General features: G+C 42.5%; 1 protein-coding gene across 6 annotated transcripts in view; it reads right to left on the minus strand.

Annotated features, from left to right (window-relative positions):
- The window catches only part of PAX3 (paired box 3), a 79881-nt gene that overhangs the window by 20220 nt on the left and 34507 nt on the right, over positions 1-25154 (minus strand). For 4 of the 6 annotated variants that reach the window (XM_075158166.1, XM_075158167.1, XM_075158165.1 and 1 more), the window contains one exon: positions 5233-5432. In XM_075158166.1, the coding sequence (XP_075014267.1) occupies positions 5233-5432 (200 nt within the window). Of the gene's footprint in view, positions 1-5232; positions 5439-25154 lie in introns of all 6 variants that reach the window. The other 2 variants (XM_075158164.1, XM_075158163.1) reach the window with 1 other exon arrangement.

A 25154-nucleotide genomic window follows, 5' to 3' on the forward strand; every position in this document is an offset into this window, starting at 1 on the left:
AGGCCTGTTTCCTCGCAGCATCCCAAAGCGGTGCTGCTAGCCCGCGGAGAACAACCTGCCAGGACCACCAGTGGGAACGCCGCGAGGCTGCAGCTTCTCCGCCTGGGGTCTGCTGGGAGCTGTTGTTTATGGTGATGGGAAGTCATGCTGGTTGGGATACATGGAATTATCAACGTGATGGAAACCAGAGTTCTTTTAAAGCAAGCAAACAAAAAAAAAAACCCGCACACAAAATTTATTAAAAAAAAAAAAAGAGAAAAAACACAGACCAAAAAACCACTAGGCTGTGCCAAAGGGAATGAGGACTTCCAACCACCTCCCAGTGCGATCCAACATACTCAACTCTCATAGGTTTCTTTGAAAAGACTTTGACTCAGTCCTACACAAAAGCACTGCAGCTGAATAGTTCTGCAAAATATTGAGTAATAAGCAAATTCAACTCTGTATTTATAAATTAAAGCACCACTAATTTGAGCCTTAGGCAGCAGGGACCAGAAAAAGAGAATCAAAATCACATCCCTTTTCCTTTATATTTAAAAATGTCTTCTTGGGCCTGCATATGTTTGTAGTTGGCCAATTTACCCATAAGAATTTCTCCTTTACCCCAGGGGAAAAAAAAACCCTGCGATTACAGGGTTATCTACTACACGAATGCACACAGCATTTTCTCTCCTTATCCTGTATATGATGCAAGAAGGACAGCCTTAAAAAAAGGCACTATAAATTCTCCATAAACCACATCAGGAATAACTGTAAAGATCCACTGAAAGGTCTTAAATGTTCCTGAATCTGTCCCACATTCCTTTACCCCATCTCCCTGTAGGACTGTGCAGTTCAGCGTACAAGATCAAACCGTTTCAGAGGAGCTGAGGGCAAATGAAGACTTTTTTTTGGCAAAGGTCTTCCCTTCCCCATGATTTCCCGGTGAATGCTTTTCACTGTTTGCTACTGAGAAGAGACTATTAAAGCTGAGAGATTGGTGTTCAGAGCTTTCAAACCTTACTACTAGCTTAACAGTCATCATTTCTTCTTTCGTCTTTCCCCCCCCGCTATCTTCTTCTCCAAACGTCTCTTCCCCTCCCTGTACCACAGTGAAACAAAGAAAACAGTATGCAAGCACAACACTTGAAAAAAAAAATTTATCATTTTTCTTCTGGCTACTCAAGGTTTCCAAGCTTTTGGGACTTCTTTTATTTGCTGAGGCTATAATAAGCTTTTTACAAAAGCTTACAAGCTGATTACAAGTTTGACATCGGAATATTCAACCCCATCCTAGTAGCCTGGAGAGATCTGCCTGAATTTTCAGACATGCTCTTTTGTTTAACAATATTTTTCTTTCTGGAAGTTTTCAAGCAAACATATTTAAACCTGGGATTTGGCCGAGAAGAGTCTTTTCAGGACAGGACATACTCATGTTTCAGAATTCTTCCCGACTTCCCCTGCTTTTTCACCATTATTCATGGACTAAGAGAGTCCAAACAAATTTCTCTCATTGCCATTTGAGGTTAAGCAGGAAGGCCGTGTGCCAGTCGCTTCTCATGGCAGGACCTCCTGCCCCGCACGATCCCATTCAGCTGGGGGCACATCCTCAACATGGTCCAACACGCAAGTCTCGCACATCACATTTTTGATAATTTGGGGGGCCTGCCTTCAACACACAGCCCAAAAGGATTTGTCTGACTGGCCGGTCCCCATCAGCCAAGGCAGGCTCCTGGTCCTCCGCCTGCCACAGGACAAACCTGAACCTTATTTAAAAATCCTTTGTCAAAAGATTGAATTAAACACCTCCCACCGTTAATCTGAGCGCCAAGCCGCTGCCAAAGTTCGTCCAGTTCATCCAGGTCTAAAAATAAGCCTGATGTGGGAATCAAAAGGTGGCCAGAAAAGATGCTACCCACTTCATTCTGTATGCGCTATTTATTACAGAAACCATAACCGCACTGCTCTGAAGCTCAGAAAGAGCCTTTGATCCTTATCTACACTGGGGAAAATTTCACTTTTAGAATTCGCCTTCAGATCGAGTCAGTAAAAATAGGCCACAGACCTTAAGGGCCTGCACTGCAACTTAATGATGGTTTTAATGACGTTTTAAACTGGACCAGTAAAGCACTGCATGGTTGTGATTTTTACTCACAATATGTGAATCTAAATTCACATTCCCAGGGTATTACTACTTCTTTTTTTTAATAAAGGGTCATCCTTTGGGACTCTACTTGTGTTTCTGAATCGTTTCTGATGAATGCACAAGACCAAAGAACTTTCCCCTTCCTGCTGCAGCTAACATGCAAAAGGAGCCGGCTGCCTTTGGAAGAGGCAGCAGAAGAGGTTGTCCTGGCTCTACGTGACATCTAGGCTCAAACACAGGGGAGAAAGACTCAGTGGTCCTTGAGTGGAAAGGCGCTGCAGGAGGAGTTGCAGGAAGCATTTTAACTCCTTATTACACCAGTGCTGAAGGATTTGCAATGATTGTAGTTACACATCTCGTGACTCTTGCAACGTGGAGTTTGTTGCAACACTTCTTTCCCCAAAAGCCTTTCCTGTCCCCACGATTAAGTACACAAATAACATTCACAGTGTAAAGTCTGTTTTCAGTTGCTTGTAGCTTTCAAAAAATTCCCCTTAGGGACTGAAATGTTCTAAGTTTGATCTCAGCCCAGAGGCGACTCCCTCCCCCCCCCCAACCAACCAGCTTAGAAACATGCATTTGGTTACCCTTCAACAGTGGGAAAGTGAGAAAATAGATGATTCGGCGGTTTAAGACTCTTCCTTTCACGGGTGTTCAGAGACCGCCTCGGGGAATAGAAGGAGAGGGGAAGCACGGGGGCGGCAGGGCAGAAAAAACAGAACATGAGATGCTAGAGCTACATGGAGGGACTGAGGGAATAGCAAGGTTAGTCCAGTTGTAATCAATTAAATAACTTCCTAGACAATGTAAAACAACTCTATAAAATTAGTCCTTACAGCTCCAGAGAGGAAAATAATTTTCTGGGCTCAGCCAGACTCGGGCTGCAAAGAGCTAGCTCTTTTAGATGATGCTTGATCGGGAAGCAGTCAAAGAGATCTTTGTGTATATATCCATATAAAATTTGGTATCTCCGATCTCTGTCATACTGTTACCAAAAAAGAAGTGTGACTAAAACAGCTTGAATGCTACATCAGTATGGCTATCCAGCCCCCTCAGCCTCAAGTCTCTTAGGGTTATTTTCTTTTCACAGGTCATCTTTTATTTCATGCCCATCATAGGTGGCTATTTTAGGGGGCTATAGAGAGGTGCTGAATGCTGATAAGGCAAATCCTGTATCCCTTAATCCACTGCTAAATCACTCTGCCAGGCTTCAAGGGTACCAGACAGATGGAGTGCACTAGGAAACTGCCCACAGGCTGGCTACTTCAACCCTAGCTCATCTTTAATCCAGAAAGGTTTTGTTCTGGTATTTTAATCATTGATTGACTGGGAACTTTCTTCCATGCTGGGTTAGGTAAAATATCCATATGTCAGAGATACTGGGGAATTCGTGAGACTGTAGATCATAGGAGTGGTGTGAGAGAGGATGTGTCTCAAGGGAACCAAGGAAGCCATAAGGAATGTAAAAAGTCACAGGGTTAAAGCCACATTAAGACAGCTGTTATGTTAATGAGAGTTCTGCTTTTCTTCTAGCTGTGGGTCATTGATTTAGAAAAACACGAACAAGGTCTTTTTCATTTTATCGTATTTTTCCACTGAAGCTAACATAGGCCAAAACATCATATCCTAGATCCCGTTCATCTTGCTAACAGAACTTGTGTAGGAAGTTATCTTTGTTATGTTTGTGTGTGGATGATTCCCAGGGCTTGATTTGGTCTTACCTGGCCCAAGTCTATATATAAAGCTGTTTTGCAAGCATTTCACTTAGTAAACATGTTAAGTAAAGAGTCACGCATCACCAAGTTTGCCTTCCAGACAAATTCATCCATACATCTGATTTTTCGCTCAGTCATAACAAACACTTACAAGAAATGTGGTGTGAAGTCTTCTGCAAAAGCATTTAGCAGGTAAAACTGAAAAAGGCTGGACCTTTCAAGACAGATACTCAATAATACAGCCATGCTGCAGTAGGCATCTTGTCTTAAAAAGTCAGGGGGCTATTTTGTACTGCTTATTTCAGTTTGCAGAGCCTGAATGCCTCGGGCTGAGCTTCAAAGGTCAAAACATAAAAAAAAAAGTTTCACCAAAGCAACCAAATTCACCTGTATCCTTGATTAGATCACAAGTTACCACTCATTTCTCTTCCTTGGTTAGATCACAAGCTACAACATTTTACTTGTCACCCAACTGCAGATCTGCAACTCGGACCGATTTAAACTGGGCATGCTTTTCCAAATAACTCTTAGATGTCAAGTAGCGAAAGAACAGCAGAGGATTCTGCCTGCGGTATTAAACATTTCACAGGACGTGCTTCTGTACCGTGAAACAGAGTAAGTCCTAGTCTGAACCTGAACTCTGGGGTGCAGTTTATTCCAGAATTATTTGGCTGCTATTTGCCCGTTTTTGGACAGCTGAAAATCCAGGTTCATGCTTTTTTTTTTTTTAAATTTAAATCAGCTCCATGGTTTACTGCTCCAGCATGTTAGCTTGCTTTAGACAATCCAGATCTACATGAAATTGTGAAGACCTAACGGTTATTTGTGGGTTTATTTTCTTTTGAATTAAACTGACAGTGGGGATAAGAGATATATTACAAAGTTTAAATCAAGTCAACTTCAAAAGCTAACCTAAAAGTAAACTGTAGAGATACTGCACCAGTAACCCTGCTCACTTGCATGGCTCTATAGACACATTGCCCTTTTAAAAATGTTTTTCTCTCCTCTGTTAATGCCTGAAAGACCCAAACAACAACAGATGAAATCAGTTAAATAACTATAAACCGGCACAACAGCTGACCTGATTATATGCACAGTGCTGTCAAATGCATAAAATAAACAAACTGGGATAATGGACCTTCTTCTCCAGAGGCTCAGTATTATATGCACAGTAGGTATGGAACAATTACTGGGGAAAACACAAAACTTTTTTCAAAGCAGTTGTTGCCTTAAACAGTTGGAAAACTAATGTCCATGTACAGATGCAAAAACCCCTAAGGGTTTTAAATATTTTCCTTCTACCCCAGGGTAGGATCACGTGAGAATATAAAAGGACCCGACATGCTAACAGAAAAGGAAATTCCTTTTGTTAGGCAGCTTTTAAATACATACCTGGACACGAGCCTCCGTGAGTTTGGCTCTTTGCGCAAGTTCTTCCCGGGTATAAATATCAGGGTAGTGTGTCCTCTCAAAAGCTCTTTCCAGCTCTTCCAGTTGCTCTGCCGTGAAGGTTGTCCTGCTACGACGCTGCTTTCTTTTTAAAGGTAAATCTGGTTCAGAATCGATGTCAGAGCCTTCATCAGACTGGGGTGCTGATGCTCAAAAAAGAAAAAAATTAAAGACAAAAATTAGCTTTAGTTGAGGAAAAAAGAGCAAAATATTGGATCAATCGATGATATCTTCTTGTATGGAAAGGCTGCTTTTTCCCCATGACCCAGAACTGAGTTGGCAAACTTCAAAAAAGCAAAAAAGTGAGAAACGAATCAGAGTTAAATGTTACATTGTGCAAATGTGCTCAAAATAAAGAATTGTCAGAAGCTCCTTTTCCTGGCCCAAGAATATTTAAGGACCTCTAACAATCTTTTTGAGTAAACGAATATTCGATTCCTTCAACTCCTCCAGCAGTTTGCAAGTGTTTTAAAAACTTCAGCAGTACTGCTTAGTCCCAAGCAATCGGACAAGCAATACGGCCTTGTTCCTTTCCCTGAACTAGTGAGCAGATACAAATATTTGTCACTCCGGTGTGCATGTTGTAACCTAAACATTCTGACTCTACAGACACATGTCCATGAGACCTTCCCTATAGATCCATCACTAAAACCTTATTGCTGAAATGGTCATGGAAGCAATTGCAAAGGTATGGGGAGCGCTATTGAAGAAATTAATTCTCATACACAACCAAATATTTACTTCATGTCATGTGTATTATTTGTCCTACACTCTGAACAGTATTTCACATGTTTGTGTTAGTGTATCTCAGCACATGTAAACATTCCCGCCTGTTTGCAACTTACTTGCCTGTCTTAGGACCACCTAACATAACCTTAGGACAGGCCAGGCAAGTGTTAACATAAAAGAAAAATTACATTTTGAGATACACGTTGCACAGAGAGGCCCTGTAAGAATAGCTCAGAGCAATAGTTTGACTTGACTCTTCCAGTTACTAAAGCAAGGAGATTCCAGCGTTTGTGATGACCAGAGCTGAAATACACAGCCTGCACGCTTCCTTTGCCTAAGGTTTCATCATTATTCCTCCTAACCTTGGGAGGTTTTCCAGCACAGAGCAGGGCTACACGCAGATGTGCTGATGCTCAGCCTCCAGGCAACAGTCCAGGACGTGACTGCAAAACAGCCAGGCTGTGTTGGACCAAAGGCCCCTCACACCACGCCCCGAGTCGGTATTTAAAGTCGGCAAGAAAGAGCATGTCCATGACCCAGGAAGGGGCTACCAACTCTTGCGATCAGCAGTTTAAAGAGAAATCAGAACCGCAACTCTTACTGGGTTTCAGGGACATGCAGAGAGTGAAATCACACACAGAGACAGCCAGCTCCTGGCATCCCTGCTGGTGTCCCCTCTGCTCCCTGGCAATCAAGTGAACTCCAGCTACAGCCCAGCCGCGGCTGAACCCATAGCTATAGCTGTGAAGACAGCAAAGCCTCTTCCAGTACTCAACCACGTTCTCTTTCTCCAACAAACAGTAATGAACCAAAAGAGTAGAATTCCAAAGCCAGTCTTCAGCCCCTCGCATCAGCTGCTGTCGCAGGCAACAAGCATTCCTTCTCGAGTCTTCAAGGGAAACCACCTAAAGAGGGCAGACGCTCCCCAGTGATGCTGAAACTGCTTGTTCAGTTGAAGTACAAGCATTGCTTCTACTACTTCAATAATTCCGAATAAATTATTGATATAGACATTGATTTAGAATAATCTTCTTAACATGATTCATTTGGAAGTAACTGAGAACACAAAGCCAGAAAGAAATCACTGTTTCTCAAGCTCCAGCTAAACACCCCCCCACGTTCATTTCTAGCTTACATTTCCAATTTCAGTCAAGCTGTTTGAACTAATAAATACACCTAATCTGTTTACTTGGTCTTACAGCATGAGAAAGACAAAGTGCTTTTTCAGACAACTCAGCTGAAGAGTTTATGAATTTCTGCATACCAAAAAAAGAATAATTACTGCTAGACCAGAGGCTCTTATGTGAAAGCTATCTTCACTGTCCAGACACCACCAATATTTTTGATCCAACATACACAGGACATCAGGAGAAACTCCCACAGAGCTCAGCATCGATGCACTGTGAAAACATCCAACTCCCAGAGTCTCTTACTTACATGGAAGTTTTGCCCCAAGTAAGACTGGATTAAGCTGTTCTGGTTCTTGAGAATATTGTCCCTGAGAACAAAGGGGAACCAGCACAAACACCCTATCCCAAACAGTTCAAGTTCATTCCTTATTAAACAGGCAGTCTAGGGTATCCCAAAAATGAACGTAACATGTTGTCTGAACTAGTGACAAATCCCGAACCTTCTCAAGCGAATCAGCGGCACCTGCCTTCCTCAGCAAGTGCCAAGTTACAGCCTTCCAGGATGGCTTCATGCTGCTGTTCAAGAATAGAAAGAAACATAGGATATTTAAGATATAGCTTCCCTATGTTAGCCTCAGATACAAATCGCCCACCTTAAGCTGAACAGCTACTGCTGCCAAGCTAGACACTGGAGGAAAGCACACCAGCCACGCTAACAGGGCACACTGGCTAGCACTGCACCCTGACCATACCCGATGCGGTAAGATCTGAAACAGAGCTCAGGAAGGTCCCTTCTGGAGAAAACTTCTCTGACAAAAGTTGTCGTTAACGGTGTACAATGAGTTGTTTGGGTTTTTTAAAAAAATTTAAAAAATCAAGTCCTCAAATCTCAGGAACTCTTTCAATACTCTCTTTCAGACTCTACATGTATGTATGGAACTTCTTCAAACATCTACATATATGCCTATAAAAAGCCAGCTTAAACTGCAATTTAAAGTGGATATTTATCGCTAAATTTCTGAAGTGAATTCCCTCACCAACTGGGTGGGAAGTATCAGGAGGCCTATAATGATCTTTCTAAAAATGTTTTATAAAGACTTAGCAAAGTCTTTTGTGATGTTTCCCTGCACCTTGCATTCATGCCGCAATGAGAACGCAGAACTGAAATACTGACTTAATTTCATTTTCATTTTAGGTTTACATTTCATTAAGCAGTATATGAAAGGCACAAAGGTAAGCCAGTCAGAAAAAAACTGAACAAAGTATCAAGACTCCAGGACAATATGTCTAATCAAGTGCAAACATTTAGAGAGAAAGTAATAAAATTAAAGTAGGGAGAAAATTTATATCAAATGAAGTGGCTCTCATATCTCTCCGATTTCCTTGGTGTTACCCTTTGCCAGGGCTGGCTGCTATGTGCAGCTTTATTGAAAACATTGAGTTATTTTGTCTTGTCTGATCTGCAATATGAAAATCAGACAAATGTAATCTCAAATGATAGCTACATGTCTGTACTACAAACTGCACTATTTTTATTTCTTACAAAGTCTTCTTAAATATTATTAGTTTCAAGGAAGTTTTTATTTTTATTTTTTCCTATTAAAATGCCATTACTAGACTTTTATATAGGTGAGAAGCCAATCAGAGTATTAGCTAAGCACATAAACTGGACACACCTCAGCCTTTAAAAAAGCAGTATTTATTGTATATAGGCTCAACAGCCATAGTGTATTGCCCTTTTGCTAAGCAGTATCTCACCAATAGATCCACCGACTTCCATGATATAAAAAGATACTATTCAGCACAGGTAAAGGTGGTCAGGTTTTAGCTGGGTTATTTCTATCTCCATCACCTCCACGGACACACAACATGCATATTGCTAACCTTTACAGTTGTCTTAAGATCTTAATACTCTAACCCCTCGAGCTATAAATAGGAGAAAGGAGGAGACTCACCAGTGTCCTGGGAGATCCCCAGCCAGACCCCTCGGGATCACCGGTACCCCCCTTACTGCACAGCTCAAAATGGGAGAGGCAGCCAAAAGTACTACCAGTACTGAGCCATGAAGTTTAATTAAAGAAGGAATTACAGAATTAAAGAGCAATTATTTGTCCCGTAGCCCCTTGTGACCTGTCTGGTGGCCTGAGGAAATGCTGCATGCCAGTTATCACCACGATATGCAAAAAACCTCTGCCCAGTGTCGTAGCCATTTGGTCACCTGGAGCTCTGCAACCATCCCTTTTCCAAACACCATAAATAGACACGTCGGGGCAAAAACCGAACAACAAAATAACACACAAGAGGTCATTCTGTGGGTTGTTCTTCCTCTCAGCAAGACATTTCATTTGAATAATTAAATAACAGAAACATGACAACCATTTAAAACCCATACGTTACAGCTGCAGCACCGCACACCTGACAAACGCAGGCAGAGAGGTTATCTTTCTGCAACCTGCGAAGGCACAACTTCTCTGGCAAGCCTTCAATCACTGTAAAATTTTTCAATAAAATATTACACAGCCTCTTCCTCTAAGCGTTACAGCCTGGGGTCTGCCCTAGATAAATTCTCGATAGCCACAGATCTCGCTAAAATAAGACAAAAAAAAAAAAAAATCAATATACCAGAGGCCAGGGAGGGCTCTGGTGGTGGTTTTATTTGCTAGCTACCCTCCCCGGATCTTCCCATTTCTTTATTTATGCAAGATTAATTTCACAGGCTCTCCTCCTCGAGCCACATCTCTATTACTTAGGGCTGCGGCCGGGGCATCCCCCGCGTTGGGGCCAACCGGGGCGTCCTGCGGCGGAGGCAGCGGGCGCGGCGGGGCTGCCGACGGCTGTCTGATCCCTGCAGCCTTTCACGCCCGAAGAGGTGCGGGTGACCTCCCTCGTGTTTACTCGGGTGCAGGCGAGGAGTGCAGCAGGGCCGCTACCCCCACACAAACCCGCAGTAAATGACAAATGACACTTTCTCTTTGTGATCTTTGGGATTTTTGTTGACTTATTTGGAGGCTTTTGTTGGGTCCTAAGAAATGGCCTGTGGCTGAGGCCTATTCGACCGATTTCCACGCTCCATCTGTGGTATCCATCAGCAGGGCCTTCGCCCGCATTCAGGGCTCTGACACCTGCCTGGCAGGACGCGGCAGGCACAAAGGAGGCTGCCGCGGACGAGGGGGGCGGTGGGCCGGGGGGCCGGGGAGGGCAGCCAGGGTGAAGGGGATGCACAGCAGGGGTTAATCCAAGCCACCCCTCCCCAAACCTCAGCACCTGGAGGCGACCCTCCGAGCCTGCCTCTCCCTGCCAGAGGTAAGGGGCTCAAAGGCAGCCCTCCGCCACACTGTGGATGAATTCAAGAGGAAAGGGAGGACTGTCCCAGGGCGTGGGCCGTCAGAGTCGCCCCAGGCGCTCGCTAAATAAACCTCCGGCGCTGGCTTGCCGCGAGGGCTGGGAGCAGCGGTAGGTGGCCAGCAGCGCATTCCTCCCTGGATCCGTGTTTGTGTTGGGGTAGGCTTTCAGCAGCTGGCCCCTTAACAGTCGACGGACTAGAAACACGTCAGGCGTCCTTTCTTTCCTCAAAATAAGGTCCACAGGAAAATAAGACGGCATCTTTATTTCCTAATAACAGCCCCCCTCTCTCCTCCCCTCTGAGCAGTCCCGTTTAGGGGCAGGCTCATATTTGCATATGAAATATAACGAAGACTCTGGAGCCGACCAGCTACCTCCCTCCCAGCCCATCAGCCCTTCATTTTGCTGAATTTGCCTGGGGAAACATGACGCCGGCTCCCCTCTCCTCCCGAAACCTCACTGTCACAGCAAGGAGCCATTAAAAAGAAAATACGCCCTGCCAGGTCTGTGCTAATCAAAACAGGACAAATAAACTCTGACACTCAACAACTCCCCAAGTGCCCACAGCCCTGGGTGGAGACTACAGATTAGTTATGAATATGGCAGGCAGCGGGGTACGAGCTCAGGGGGTCTGGAGTCACCCCTCAGCCACCTGTGAGCTCTTTAAGACGCTACGACTGAACGCCGTGTTGATCTGAGATAAAGCATGCTCCCAAGATTAGAAGAGCACCCCTAAATTTTATGTTGTGGTGCTCCCCCCAAAGCACTTTTGGCAAGTTTACCAGGACTCAGAGCTGCAAGCTTATCCAATTCACTGTTCACTTTCCGTACTTCACCATCAACAGGGGAAGAGGGCAGAGGGGGGATTCAGGCACGCCAAGTTTCACCCTGTTAGGTCACAGCCCAAAATTTGTCAGCGGTGGGACTCCTCCTCTCTGAGAGGAAAAGGAGAAGCATATTTCAAAAAAACACAAAGAACAACAAGAAGCCACAAAAGATTTCTCGGGGGGGTTAAGATAAAACGTGCTAATGCTGCTACATACTTCTAGTTCCCTGTTAAAAGTGAAAATTTAGGATCAGCAAATATATGAGAAAATTCTCAATCTTGCTAGAAAGCAACAGAATACCTAGTACAATGTGAAATAATCACAAGTAGTAAAATTACTTTTAACCCTTTCTACTGGCATTTTGACTATGATATATTAAAAAATAAGAAACGAAACCAAAAAGCAAGCCTCCATTCCAGACATGAATATCGCTCAACTAACAAGGATTAAGTCACACTTCAATTACTCCTTTGAAAACCGCTGCTATTTGCAAAGGGCATACTTACAAAAACATTGTAAATGGCTTTTTTTTATAACTCCACATGCACTTTACTGAAGTCTGCAGTGAGAGAATGAGAGAAATGGGGAGAAAATATGTTGCTGTTTAAGTAAACTGATTAATAAGAGTAATTAATCGATTACTGGAATTGGAAAAGAGCAACCCCATCTCCTCTGAGCTCTAAGCTGGACAGTCAGCACAGAAAGGGAACAACTATGACAACAGTGATAAAAGTGATCTTCTTGAGAGAAGTGGATGGTATTTTTATTTTGTTTGGGCTGATTCACATAAAGAAATGTGCTTTGTACAGCGAAGTGAAAAGGAAAACAGTAGCTGCAGTAAAAGGAAATGGCCAACAGTGACTTTTATTTACAATTACCAAGAGACAGGCTATTATTGACCATATGTGCCACAATCGCCCTCCTTATCATGGGTTGGCCATCATGTCCATTGGGAGCTGTTAATGAACTGGGTAATTGAGCTGCTGACATGTGTTACCAAAACAAAACAATAGGAAGAAGAGACAAATGAACATTTTATTTGCCAATCAGAGTAGGTTCCGCTTTTCAGAGAGCTGTGCCTAAGTAAGTGGCTGAATACATAAAACAGTGCATTGAAGGCAAGCAGATGCATGCACAATAATGGTTAACTGACAGCCTATGGCCCATCTGTGCTTAACATTTTGTTAAAGAAATTACTTGACTTGCTAAAGAGACAAATCATACAGCTGCCCCAAGTGCTGCATTATAAGAGATAAATCATTAGCTAAACTGTTTCATGCTTAAAATGACAATGCATATTAACAGTTATGCAGGGACATTTTGTCAGCACAGCTTGATGCAGTTATAACTTACAAAAAATGTGACAGCTCATAGCTATTCAACGATTTCAACTTAGAAGAGAATGACAACACTGCGAAAACAATTTCACCGCACAAACAATAGACAATTCACAGTCTCTTCTTTTTAAAAATATATTTAATTTTTTTTTGAATGATGAAATAATATGGAAAGGAAGAAAAAATGGCCAGTGCCTAACTGTTCTGCACCATTAATCTGCTAGCATGTACTTCATTCAAAACCACAGAGCATCAAAAAGGAACACATTCCATTTTAAATATCAAAGACTGCATCGCCAGCACTAAGAATAAATGGCTAATTCTCAACTGTGCATGAAAGGATAAAGAATTTCTAGCGTGAAAGGAAGGGAAGAGGAAACTGCAAATACAACTACAAAAATCTCTTCTTATTCCCCCACCTCCTCTTCCAAAAAGAGATTTGTTTTGTTGATACAAGTAACATTAAAGTACTTAACAGCTTTGCATGTGGGCCTGATCCCACTCTCAAGTTTCACTGCTGTAAATTTGCACTGGGAATTACTATCATTATTATTTTACATTGTAAACCAAATATAAAGGAACTGCAGTTAGCACTCAGATCCTATTGCACAGGTAGCGCACACACATGGGCATGTGTAGCCCAGGAAAACAGACCCCCTCCTCCCGACTCGGTCGCGCTGACCAGGGCGAGCCAGACCCTCAGCCAGATTTACCTGAGCAACTGCACTACCTGAAACAAAAAACAACAACAACAGAAGTTATTTGGTAAAACTCGTGTAGCCTGTAGGACCTTTCCCTGTGGTTTCAGAGGTTGGTGCCCACATAAGGGTTAGCTCAGGTTTAATGACTAGGTAAAAGTCAAATTGCCACAGTTTTCCCCACGAAGACAAGACTGCCTTGCTGACTTAGTGTGGTTTCTTTGGCCTCAAAGGACTACTCTGCTGTTTCCACCAGTATAAGAGCAAAGCTTGATCTGGGCATCTCCCATCATTCCCAGCAGATCAGGGAAGGAGTTCAGCGAGAGGGAGCCAGCACTGTCATAACCCCAGGCACGACCAAGCGCTCCAGCACAACCCGTACAGTCACACCGTCACTGGACTCTGAGTCACCCCAGCCCACCTCTCTGAACGCAGCCTATTGACTCGGAGAGGAGGGCTTTTTGAAAAGCATGAAGAGGAGTCACAAGCGCATCCCATTGATTTTCACCGGGAGCTCACGAGTGCCCACATCTGGGGGCTTTTCCAACCCTTCCCACAGGGAGCATCCGTGGTAACGCTGCGAACACGAGTGCTGTATTTAAGCATTGCAACATCTTGTCTTCTCACTTAAAAGAACACTAGGAGATTTCAAGGAAAAACTTCCAGAGGACTCAAAAACCGAACAACTTTGTCTCTTAAATTCAGAAAAATGTGAAGGAAACAAAATACTCAAATCCAAATGAGGTTTGCTCTCGACAACCTTTAGGAAGTTGATATTTAGGCGACAAGGAGACTTAAGAGGAAGGCTAAACCTCTCTTGTACAAATCCCAGAACATACTAAGAAAGGATTGGCATCATGTCTTCAAGCCGGTATCAGCTGACGGAAGAGCCAATCGGTAACCAATTAAGACTGAAAACATGAGTATCCTGAGAGATGGGATTTGTCAGCTGAGAAACTAAATAAAGCAAATGAAGGAGTCTCTGGATAAATAATGAGACTGTATTAGCAGGTTAAAGCACTACAAATAATTGAGCTGTCAGCAATCTCTGACTGTGTAGGCAGTGTGGATTCTTCAGAAGGAAAGAAAAAAAAAATCTATAAATTATATTTGGCTCAATCCTTTGCAACAACAGCATGCAAACGAAACTCCGAAAGTTATACAAGCTGATCAAACTTACTGGGCACACTAAGGCGGAAAAAGCTTACAAGCATTTTTCAAAAACAGCTCTGCTTTGCTTCGCTGGGTTTTGACCAACTCATAGAATGGCTAAAACATTTTGGAAGAAAAAAGTTGTAGTACAGATACTTAAGGTAAAAAATTGAGAATGTTGTAATACATTTCCTAGCTCTCTCAACTAGTTCTAGCACCTGAATACATACATCCTTGATTCAAACCAGACAAACACTGACAGAGCAAGCTGTTGTAGATAGTTTCATCTCAATGTCAACATTACAGTCCCCAAAGTCTCTATGGGAAATCAAGGCTATCATCTCTTCTTAAACCCACAGCTGCAGCCAGACCACCCCTCAAGCCACTTTTACCTACTATAGGGCTAAACTGAGTTATATGATCATCTCTATTTATCACTCTCAGGACTTGGAATGGCCAAAACATTTCTAGACTTTTTTTTTTAAACAGAATATTGGATTTTGTCATTGAATACTCCATTTCCTCTAGAAATCACTTTATTTGCAGAAGATTGCTGTTTTTTTTGTGAAAGAAAACTAAGAGTGCTGACATTTTTTTTCCACTTTCCAGACTTCAGTCAATTAAAAAAGGTTACATTTTTCACCAGATATTTTTCCTGTGATTGATTTTCCAAGGTACTACCTACTCCTGCCAAATGCCTCTTTTACAGCCAAATCTGTTAGTAACTCAAGGTCACTCCCATCACAAGTACATAAGAATTGGGGTGCTGACCTCAAAATCCATCATCTTCTGTCATGGGACCTGGTCCTACTGGGTACTGAGCCCTCCAGTCCCACTGGCCAAAGACAGTCTCTGCCCTTATATTTATTCCAGTATTTGGGACGAAAGACCCTTTGCACTGTTACAATGGGATAGCAGTAGGGTGCAGAGCACCTCTTTGTGTTACTTCCCGTGGGGTTTTTCATTCCCAGCTCCTGCCCTGGGCGCCAGCACAGGGTGCAGGACTCCCTGGTGCACACAATGCCGTTTCATGCATTATACTGCCTGTGACGCCGTTACAGTAATTCACTTGAGTCCATCCAAGAGCCGGTCACCTGCAGATTCTCCTTGTCTCTTGCCCTGTGGAGTTTGTGTGCCAGTGAGCTCCTGGCATCATCCTTTAAATTACCCTTCCCAGGGATCATCTCCTGAGAGCTCACAGTGCAACACCTACACATAACCCAGACTGCTCCGGTTAGGTAAAACGTGAGCAAACAAGTCTTGCAAAAGCGATTAGAGCTCGGAGATGCCACCTGACCATACCGATGCCATATTACAGATTGTAAGCCAACATGAGAAATTAAAGCAAGACATTTTTTATTTTTTAGGCAAACATTGAAACAATTTTGGGTGATTAAAAAGGAGTTCCATGCACACACACAGTGCTATAAAGAGATTAACACTGTGATTTGCTAATCATGAAGCAAGGTATACAGCTTGCTATCTATTCAAAAGTAACACAGAGAGCTTAATTTCTGAAGAAAACACACAATTCTTCCGTCTAAATAGAAAAAAGCCCAACATCAGCCAACCTCGGAGCAGTCAACAGAAGGGACTGATGTGCCGTGCTGAGCTGCAGCCAGCCCCACAGCACCTTTACAGCACAGAAAATGCATCCAGCTGGGAGTCACTCTTGATCCATTCTCTACACCACAGACATATGTAATTCCCATACATTTGCTCTCATTTACTACTTGTTGACAGATGCTGATAAATGCTCTTGAAAACCTACAAGAGCAATGGTTGCTGGTGAATGCTTAACGGTAGATGTCAAAAATTATTTGACTAAACATATACACACTTACATCATCTGCTTTAAAACCTTTACAGATATTAACAATATATTTATAACTGTCTCTCTGAAATATTAGAAGCCCCAAAACCTGAGAAAAGTAACTCTGTCCCAAATTTTGTGAGATAAACACACTGGCTTTTCTTAACTATTCCTCCATACAAATAAGACAGAAGTGGCAGGATGCCTGTTGGTATATCCTGTAGGTTTGCTTGGACACTAACATTGCAAAACACATTACAACTCTATTGTTTCTTTTTCCCCCCCCTCACACAATATTATTTATTTTAGAAGAGTATTTGTTCAGGAATCAGAATGAAATAAAGTTTTAATTGCTGTCAAGTCCCTTTATATAACCTTGACATTAACAGAGATTTAGAACAATGAGAAGTGAAATGTGTGTGTTGATAAGCATGCAATCCACAGTGTGCACAGAACACAACTTAAATACTTACATTATTATGCCAATATAAAATGTTAGCCTAACTATTGCCTTCACTATATTAATTTTAGCAGACTTCACCATGGAACTTTGTATTTTGTAGCTGTTTAAATGGAACCATGATTTTAAGCACTTCCCAACAAAATTTGACTGTAAAACATTTCCCAGAAAGCTGCAAATTAAACAAAATAAACAGGGCAAATTAAGCAGCAAATAAAGCTGCTTTGATTTTTTGGGGATGGGGAAGTACTTTCACTCTACTTTAAAATATAATTCCCACAGGCATTTAAAGAACCGTTCTACACCAGTGTTACCCAACCTTTATTTAACCCGGGGACCACAGCAGTCCCCAGGAGGACGGCCTGTGAAACGCCTGCTGGCTCCCAACCGCTCCCGGCACCGCCTGGGCTGTGGGGTCAGAGTCAGCTACTGCGCAGCTTTTGGCAAAGGGTTGTGATGAGGATTTTCAAGGTTTTGGGGGGGATTGCCCCCCCTTTTTTTTTGGGGGGGGGTGTGTCAGTGGTTGGCTTTTTTTTTTTTTTAATTATCAGTAATTAAAACTACAGAGTTGTAGTTGTTACTAAACTAACTCTTAGTTGTCCATTTCCCAGCTTTCTCTGCTGCGGTGCAAAACAGTGGAATATAGGATCCAGGGATTTTCCTAAAAAATTTTAGGTAAACCTTTCAATGAACAAAAATATTGAAGAGCCTGAGCAAAGGGATAAAATTTTAGACTGGGGCTTAGACATTTGTTCAGTTTCTAACAGTCTCATGGATTTGAGGCTGGCTTGAGGCATTTAGCTCATCTACCCTGTATTTATTAACAGCTGTGAAGCAGCATAGATCCAATACTACACCTCTGCTACATGTCAAGCATGTGGGATAACTCCTGCATCCCACCTGCAATTACAGCCTCCCAGGTCTGATACTCAAGACATGCAACCCAAGGTGCCAGATCCCCAGTTCTCACTAACTTTTCCTCCTGATTATTTTCCATTCTCACGCCACCTCACCCTGCCTTGCTGTTTCCAATTCGAGCTTACAGTTCTTCACTCTTGCGCAGTGCAAGGTGTTACAGGATGCCAAAATGTCTCAGAGCTCTGCAGTACTGCACTTGCTGACACACCTGACAAAAAAATTTGACAGATTATTAAGCACTGTTGAACTGAATCTTTCCTCTACGAATCAGAGTTGTATTTTTTACTGCCTCAGCTTCCAGAGACTTAAGGAGTGCAGAATATGCTACGCACGCTATCCAAAACATGCAGATCCTTGCCACTGCCAAAATATACCACAGGCACACCTTACCTACAGGGTACGCATGTAAGTGCATACACAGTAGGGCATAATCTGCAAACGGTGCGTGCATGCGTAAAAATACAAAACACACCTTCTGTTAAGACCAACAGTAACAATCATCTGGTATGAAGACAAGGAGAGAAAAGAAGGCAGCTTTAATTTTATGAAGGTACAGGTGTGCTGTAGGATCTTTCATATGCCGAGCACACAGATCAAGGCAGTACCATGATACATGTACATTGCATGTAGTGTCCTGTGTCCCTACAACATAAGCACCTGGAGCTTCGATGATTTAAAGTGACATGATTGTCTAAACAGAGGGTATTTAAGTCATATATAAGGTATAAAAACACACATACTATCACTCATTTGCTCTTTGCCGTTCCAAATGGAAGACACACTGAAGAATCTAGTTCTTCATCCCAAATATTAAATGCAAATCTCATCATTTCAGTGGGCTTTGGATTCAACCTCTAGACTCAGATGTAGCCCTCAATCATCCACAGGTATCAGGAATTTCCATGCGCAGAAGATACAAGGTAGATGGCCTTTAATTTAGTTTCTTTTTCCCAGATGGGAACCCAATGAAACAGCCTGTGCTTTTTTTGGAGCATGGAGTTCCTTGTTGGATGATCTCCCACACACTGAAAATCAATAGTTTCATTAAAGCAGATGGTTTTACCCTCCAGAAATAGGGCAAATTCTTTAAGATAACAGTGAAAGTGGTCCCAAATAGATTTGCAACGTTTAAAAGTAGAAAAAAATTTACCAAAATGCAAGCACATGAATTCAGAAGAGTTGTTAAAATGCCTAGTTTCTTAGCTACAATCTTTGATCTCTAAAATCAGCTATCTTAAATTGTTAGGCTGTAGGGTTAATTGATACCATCTATTTAAAGGTTCTCTTTGTTTCCCAGAGGTCCTCAACATTACGGGAGAAAGAGGAGGGGTGTTAAAAAAAGATCTGGGAAAAGCTTTATGTCAACTGTAAAGCTATAAAAATTCTGGCTCCTGCTTCATCTTGCCTTCCAGTGCTACGGCACCACTGAACTGAGTCCCTGTTTGTTCCACTCGTACGCGACTGAGAGCACCGCAGCCTGCAGGACTCATACATGTGATGCTGGGTGCCCAGTAAGACTGCAAGTGAGAGTCTTAATAGCTCCACAGTAAAACATGTAATGGGAGTGCTTTCTTAGGTGGAAATAAAAGTAGTTCTCATTGTTTCCAATTTTTCTGAAAACACCGAAATCCCCCTAATACTGCACCACATTCAAAAGCAAGAGAGTTTCTTGAAAGCAGGCTCTTCACACCTCCAGGGTGCTTGGCATTTGTCTGCCACCGTATGAAACCGTAACAGGTCCTAAAATGGGAGCTTGGGTTTGGCTGCATGACAGCCATCGCTCGTCTCGAAAGTCCAGTCTGAAATAGAAATACCCCCATGATGACTACTGGAAGTGCAACCACTAACACACAGCCCGCCTCCCCCTACCTATGCAGACAAGCAGTACATATTTTGGTGGGCTTTTCCAGGAAGCTTAGAAAAGAGAAGTATTCAACACCCACTGAATTTCAGCAATAATTATGCACTTATTTCCTAGTTGACAGCAAATTTTTAAAATGTTAATTTTTCCCTCAATTCACACCCTATGGATTGCAAGATGCAATTCTCTGCCTGCTTTGGGTCAAATCCTGCTGAGAACCACATCAAAGTGTTAAATACAGATTAGGAAGTCAAAACTTGGCCTGCAACACAGCCGGACAGAGCCCGACGATGGGGCCTGACAGATGCCCCAGATGCATACGGGAGAGCCTGCCAGAATGAACTCTGCACAATAGCAGAGAGACAGAGAATAAAAGCTGCATGCTCCCAGCCAGCCTCCTGTGTCCGCAATGGAAAAAAGAGATCAACTGAGAAACAAGCTTTTTGCAGCTTTTCTAAGTGGCTTCCTTTTTATTGTTAGAGACGCAGGGTAAGGAGATCCAGGGTCCCAGGTTTAATGCTGCCCAAGGGGAACTCAAATCACAGAAACAAATGCAAGAGAGGTACTCTGCGAAAGCCGTGTTTGTGAACTTTTTGCCTTCATCTACTGTTGGCCAAGTAATCCATGTTTCTCTGTCCCTGGTAGCACATAATGTTGTGCCTTTGGGCTCCCAGCAGAAGCGTAGAACATTTGTTGTCACTACAGACATTGAATTTGATAGGCATAAACAGAGAGGCTTTATTGCTGCGACAGCTTACCAACATCTCTGCTGCAGTTCGGGTATCAGTGGGCTGAGACCACTGCTAACCACAGAGCTCAAGAGCCTCCATCTCTGCTTGAAAGTCTAAAGATGTCTGGTGCACTCTCATATGCTTACACCATTATGTCCTTTTCACAAGGACATCTTAAGATGTGTGTTGGTAGAGCTCCCAGCACAGTGGCGGTCCGTGAGCAGGGCTCCTGTTTACCATAGCAATTCAAACAACAACAAAGTGGATGAGCAACAGATGGCCTGGAAATATTTCTGATGTTTTCAGTAACAATTACCTTACTCAGACACTCTAGTTAGACTTTCCAAATCATGATCTAAGGGCATTTACCAAATAATACCTTCCACACAAACTTTGACCAAGGCTGTGCTCTGGTCAACATTCATTTAATTCTAACATACATCATCATATATAAATGGATTAACCAGTATGTGCAGTGGATAACTTCACAGTGAATGCTCAGATTGCGATCCTCAAAGAAGAGCCTGCCTCTGCCATTAAAATTAATAACAGTCATGCTGTTCTGTTAAGGTAGCAGAATTTGTTTTGCTAAAATCCCTGCACTGCTTTGAAAGTCTCCTTCAAACATCCAGAATTGTTTTACAAAATTCAAACATGCAGATTTTTCTTTGCGATTTGACTGCTCAGGAAAAAGATGTTTGCAAAAGTGGTTCAATCATAACAGAACCTTGTTCTAGCTTCCATGGTCATCTCTGTCTTGCTTTTTCAATCCCACGTGGCTCAGAATCCTTCCTACATTGTTCTATAAGACACAAAACCAGTATGAGTGCCACTGAGATTTTTGATATCAGGATCTAAAACAAGAATAATAATTAGGATCTCTGTGAGGAAGAGTCTAGACCATCTTTTGACCAGCTCGCAGCGAGTGGGACATCGTTGCCTGTCTCAGAGCAGTCACACATTTAACTAGAATGACAAAAACAAGCATCGTTCCCTCCAAGAACATTATTGCATTGGAGACTTGAATCTTCATTACCACCTGGGACCGTCAAGGTTCAACAGAAGGTCTGTGATCTTTCTAGGCAAGCCTGGACTTTGTTTTGAATAAAAAATGGGCCTATTTATGGTTTTGCATCAAAGTCATGTGAAATGTGTGGTTTTGCATGGCTTCAATTAGAAACAAGCCTGAGGCACAAAAAGTTCAGATCCTGATCTGGATCCAGACCCACCCAAAGCTGAGGGACATTTAGACTAAGGCACTTGGTTCTTGTCCATCTCTGATTCCAGCATGAAAACCAGGTGGGACTCACTTTCAGCACACCCCCACTCCTCCCCAGATTTGTGCAGCTTTTCCAACTTGACATGGCAGCAGCAGCAAGAGGGTCCCTACGACTTCTGATGGGATCTGAAACCCATAAGACACTGCTTGAGTCCCTGCAAACCAAAACCATGGCATCTTCCCAGCTCTCACAATTAAGCTTTAAGCCATAAGGAAAAAAGAAAACCCAAATTAACAGCCATATTGACAGTTTTATAGACCCCTGAGGGCTCTGCCTACATCCAAACAAGACAGTGGGGCTTTTTTAAATTAAAGTGAATTAGCAATCAAGTTCCTAAGAAGGATTCATTTAATAAATTAAAGGGCAGAATTCAAAACAATTTCAAAAGTAATCCTTTGGCCATAAATCGTTCTCTGTACAGTGGAAAAATGGAACATTGTCATTCTGATGCTTGTCTTAATTGGCATTCAGTTGTTTTCCTCTTTTAAAGTAATTGTTTATTACGTTAGTGGGTATCATCTTGCAGTAAACTAATGTTGCCATTGCTTCATTAGGAGCAAGATAAGGTCCTAATTCTTTTCTGATAAATCCAAGGGCTTATTCGGTTAATTTTTGCCACAAGAATTAGGGAGAAAGAATTTTTGCAACAAGAATTAGAGAAGTAAATTTGATCCTGCTGAGCTGCTGAAGGAACCAAGATTCCCACCCTCCTCCTCAGCCTTCGAGTCCACCAACACACTGAACAAACTTTTGGCTTTCTGAATTTTGCACCCCACGTACAGCGTGGTTTTAGGAGTCTGTTCCCATGACACGGGGTGAGCGCTGAAGCTCACATTAATTAGCAGAGCTCCGTCAGGACCAGGCTCTAGCGCAAAGTATTTTACAGGGCTTAAACTCACAGTTTAGCAGTACAGATATTCTCAAAGTTAAAGTCAATCCTGCAAACTCTTTTGAGTGTTTATATCAAACTCAGTGCAGCTACCATTAAAAGTGACGACTTGCAGACTCCTAAAATGCCATTTCCTTTAATATGATTTCCTATGGTAACACACAATTCATTGGAAGGCCTTTGCACCTATTTAGGAACAGACAGACTTTCAAACTAACTTCAGTGGAGCCATGACAGATTATACCAGCAAAGGTTCGGCTGCTCTGTCGTTTGGGTATGTTTCTAATTCATGTCATTTCATGCTTTCAGACCATGGTTGCAACTTGGTGAGGAAGGGAATATTTGCCCTTCTCCTCGTTTCACATTTCTCCTTCCAAGCTTTCTCCCCCCACCTCCCCCATTCTGTGCTAGCGGAAAACCAAAATCTTGTTAAAGTCTTTCCTGAAAAATTGAGAGAGAGGGGGAGTCATCTGTCTCTAGAGGGAGAGGCGTGTGGTCATGGCACTCATTCAGGATGCTTTAGAGTGGAGACCGACTGTGCACTGGACAGTCTCCGAGACCAGAGATGGGCACGCGCCTGCCCCGCAGTAGCTCCTTCTCCATTCCCACTCTTCAGAAGGTCCAATCAGTGCTTAAAAACACACAAACAAAAAGCCAGCAGTCCTCCGCTACCACCCCCCAAATAAGCCCCAAGCATTTGAACTTGGTTCTGCCACATCCAAGCAAGCGTCCTAATGCCCGATAGAGGGTAGTTACGCAGATGAAGTGGAGGAACTCAGGAGGACCCGAAGATGTCTGGTTACAGCTTCTCCCTTGGGGCCAGGGAAACACGTTCCTTCCCTGAGGCAGGGAGCTGCCCTGCTCACGGCAGAGGGAACGCGCACTTTCTCCCCCTACTTCCAACCAGGAATTCCGGCTGGAGTCAGGAAACTTCTCCTAGCAAATATGGCATGCTCCAAAGAAAGTCTGTTTTGTCCAACTGCCAGGGCCCGACAGTAAATGTGTTTCATTTAAAAAAAAAAATTGAAGCTTGTCTGTTACGGTTCAAGATTTTTTCTTATGACTTTTCTCATATACTTTACCAACACAAAATTCAGAAAGATTTACCAAAAGATTTAATTAGGAGGCTGGAACTATTCTGGTATAACTGCATTGAAGAGCGGCAAACACATTACTGTTTTCATGAGCACACCAAGGTTTTCCATTATGCTAACTGATGTCTCTGGAGTTTAGGACTTTCCAGGGCACAGTGTTATGTACTAAATGCACAGTTCAAGGTTACAATATTCACACTACGCAAGTAAAAATCTAACAGATAATCTCTTTTCTGTCACTTCTTGTCACATTGATTCTCAGAAATACCCAATTATCATTGTACATTATATTTTAATCGCCATTCAATGCAAACATAATCAGCTTTAGTGAATAGTCATATTTGTTATTCCTACAACTATGCTCTTCTCTTCCCCCCGAAAGCATAACCAAAGTTGCACCGTTCAAAACAATCTATTTATAAAGTCAGGCAAGGTGCTTCCTAAAGGCACCAGAATAACAGTATTTAAAAGAACCCTATTCCACTTTTTTTTTGCTTGATTCAATGGGGAGCATCTTAGCACGGAACTAAAATAAGTCAACACCACGAAGCACAAAAGATTGGAAGGATTTTCTGCAGCATGGGCTTATCAAAGCAAGTAGGCAGCCTTTGTGTGCTCCGGCACAGCGGGAGCATTCCTCCAGGTCTGAGCGGCGGAGCACCCCCGGCCGCGGCTGTCCTGGGCGCCGGGGTTCCCACACCCAAGGCGGTGGGAAGAGGAGAAAGCAAAGCTGCAGAAGTAGCGTTGTAAATGGGATGAACTGGTCAACACGCTTCTTAGGAAACGCATGGCTTCCAGGAAGAATCACGTGGAAAGATTTACAATACCTCCACATCAAAGGGTTTGACATTGGCTATACTGGTTCTTTCAAAAGAAAGTCATGTCTGTCTCCTATAGCATCAGCTCTACTGACTCAGGAAGGAGTGCACAGACATTGCTGAGAATCCTATATGTCCATACAAAAGTATGGTTTAGCTTTTGATTTGAAAAGGGAAAAAAAAAAAAAAAAAACACACCACAGCAAATAACCCAAAAATAATTTAAATACAATCCCCATTTTCCTTTTCTCCACTAAGGATGCCTCAATTTAAGTCTCAATCTTCCAAAGTGTTCTGATAAATTATCAAGTTTCCGCAGTTAAAACTTCATATTTCTATTTTCCCTTAACACCTTGCACCAGGGCAGCTTTAAGGATAACGCCTGTGTTAGGAGCGTGAATGGGTGACCCTCCCGTACACACTGACCCAAAGATAAACTTTGACCTGATGTTTGCTAATAACACTTCTTCTTAAGATGCCTTGTTTCTTTTATGAACTACTGCCTGACTCTAGGATCTAGAAGCTGACATGCATTAATATACATCTCTGGGTGCCCTTTGACTTGGCCATCAAGACCCTTTGACCCCAGACTTGATTCCTAAACCCTGTCAATTGTTTGCAAGTGGAAAAAACTTATTTTCTAGTAATAATTAATTTTGGTCATGTTTTATTAAGCATTTCTCCTCTCTTTTTAAGTTATTCTCATTTGAATTTGAGTATAACAGATGCTTATTTCATTTAGTGGTTTTCCAGAGTACAAAAAATACCTAAAGATACTCCTTTAGA

Source organism: Calonectris borealis, chromosome 9 (genome assembly GCF_964195595.1).
Source record: "Calonectris borealis chromosome 9, bCalBor7.hap1.2, whole genome shotgun sequence".
Taxonomy (NCBI): domain Eukaryota; kingdom Metazoa; phylum Chordata; class Aves; order Procellariiformes; family Procellariidae; genus Calonectris; species Calonectris borealis.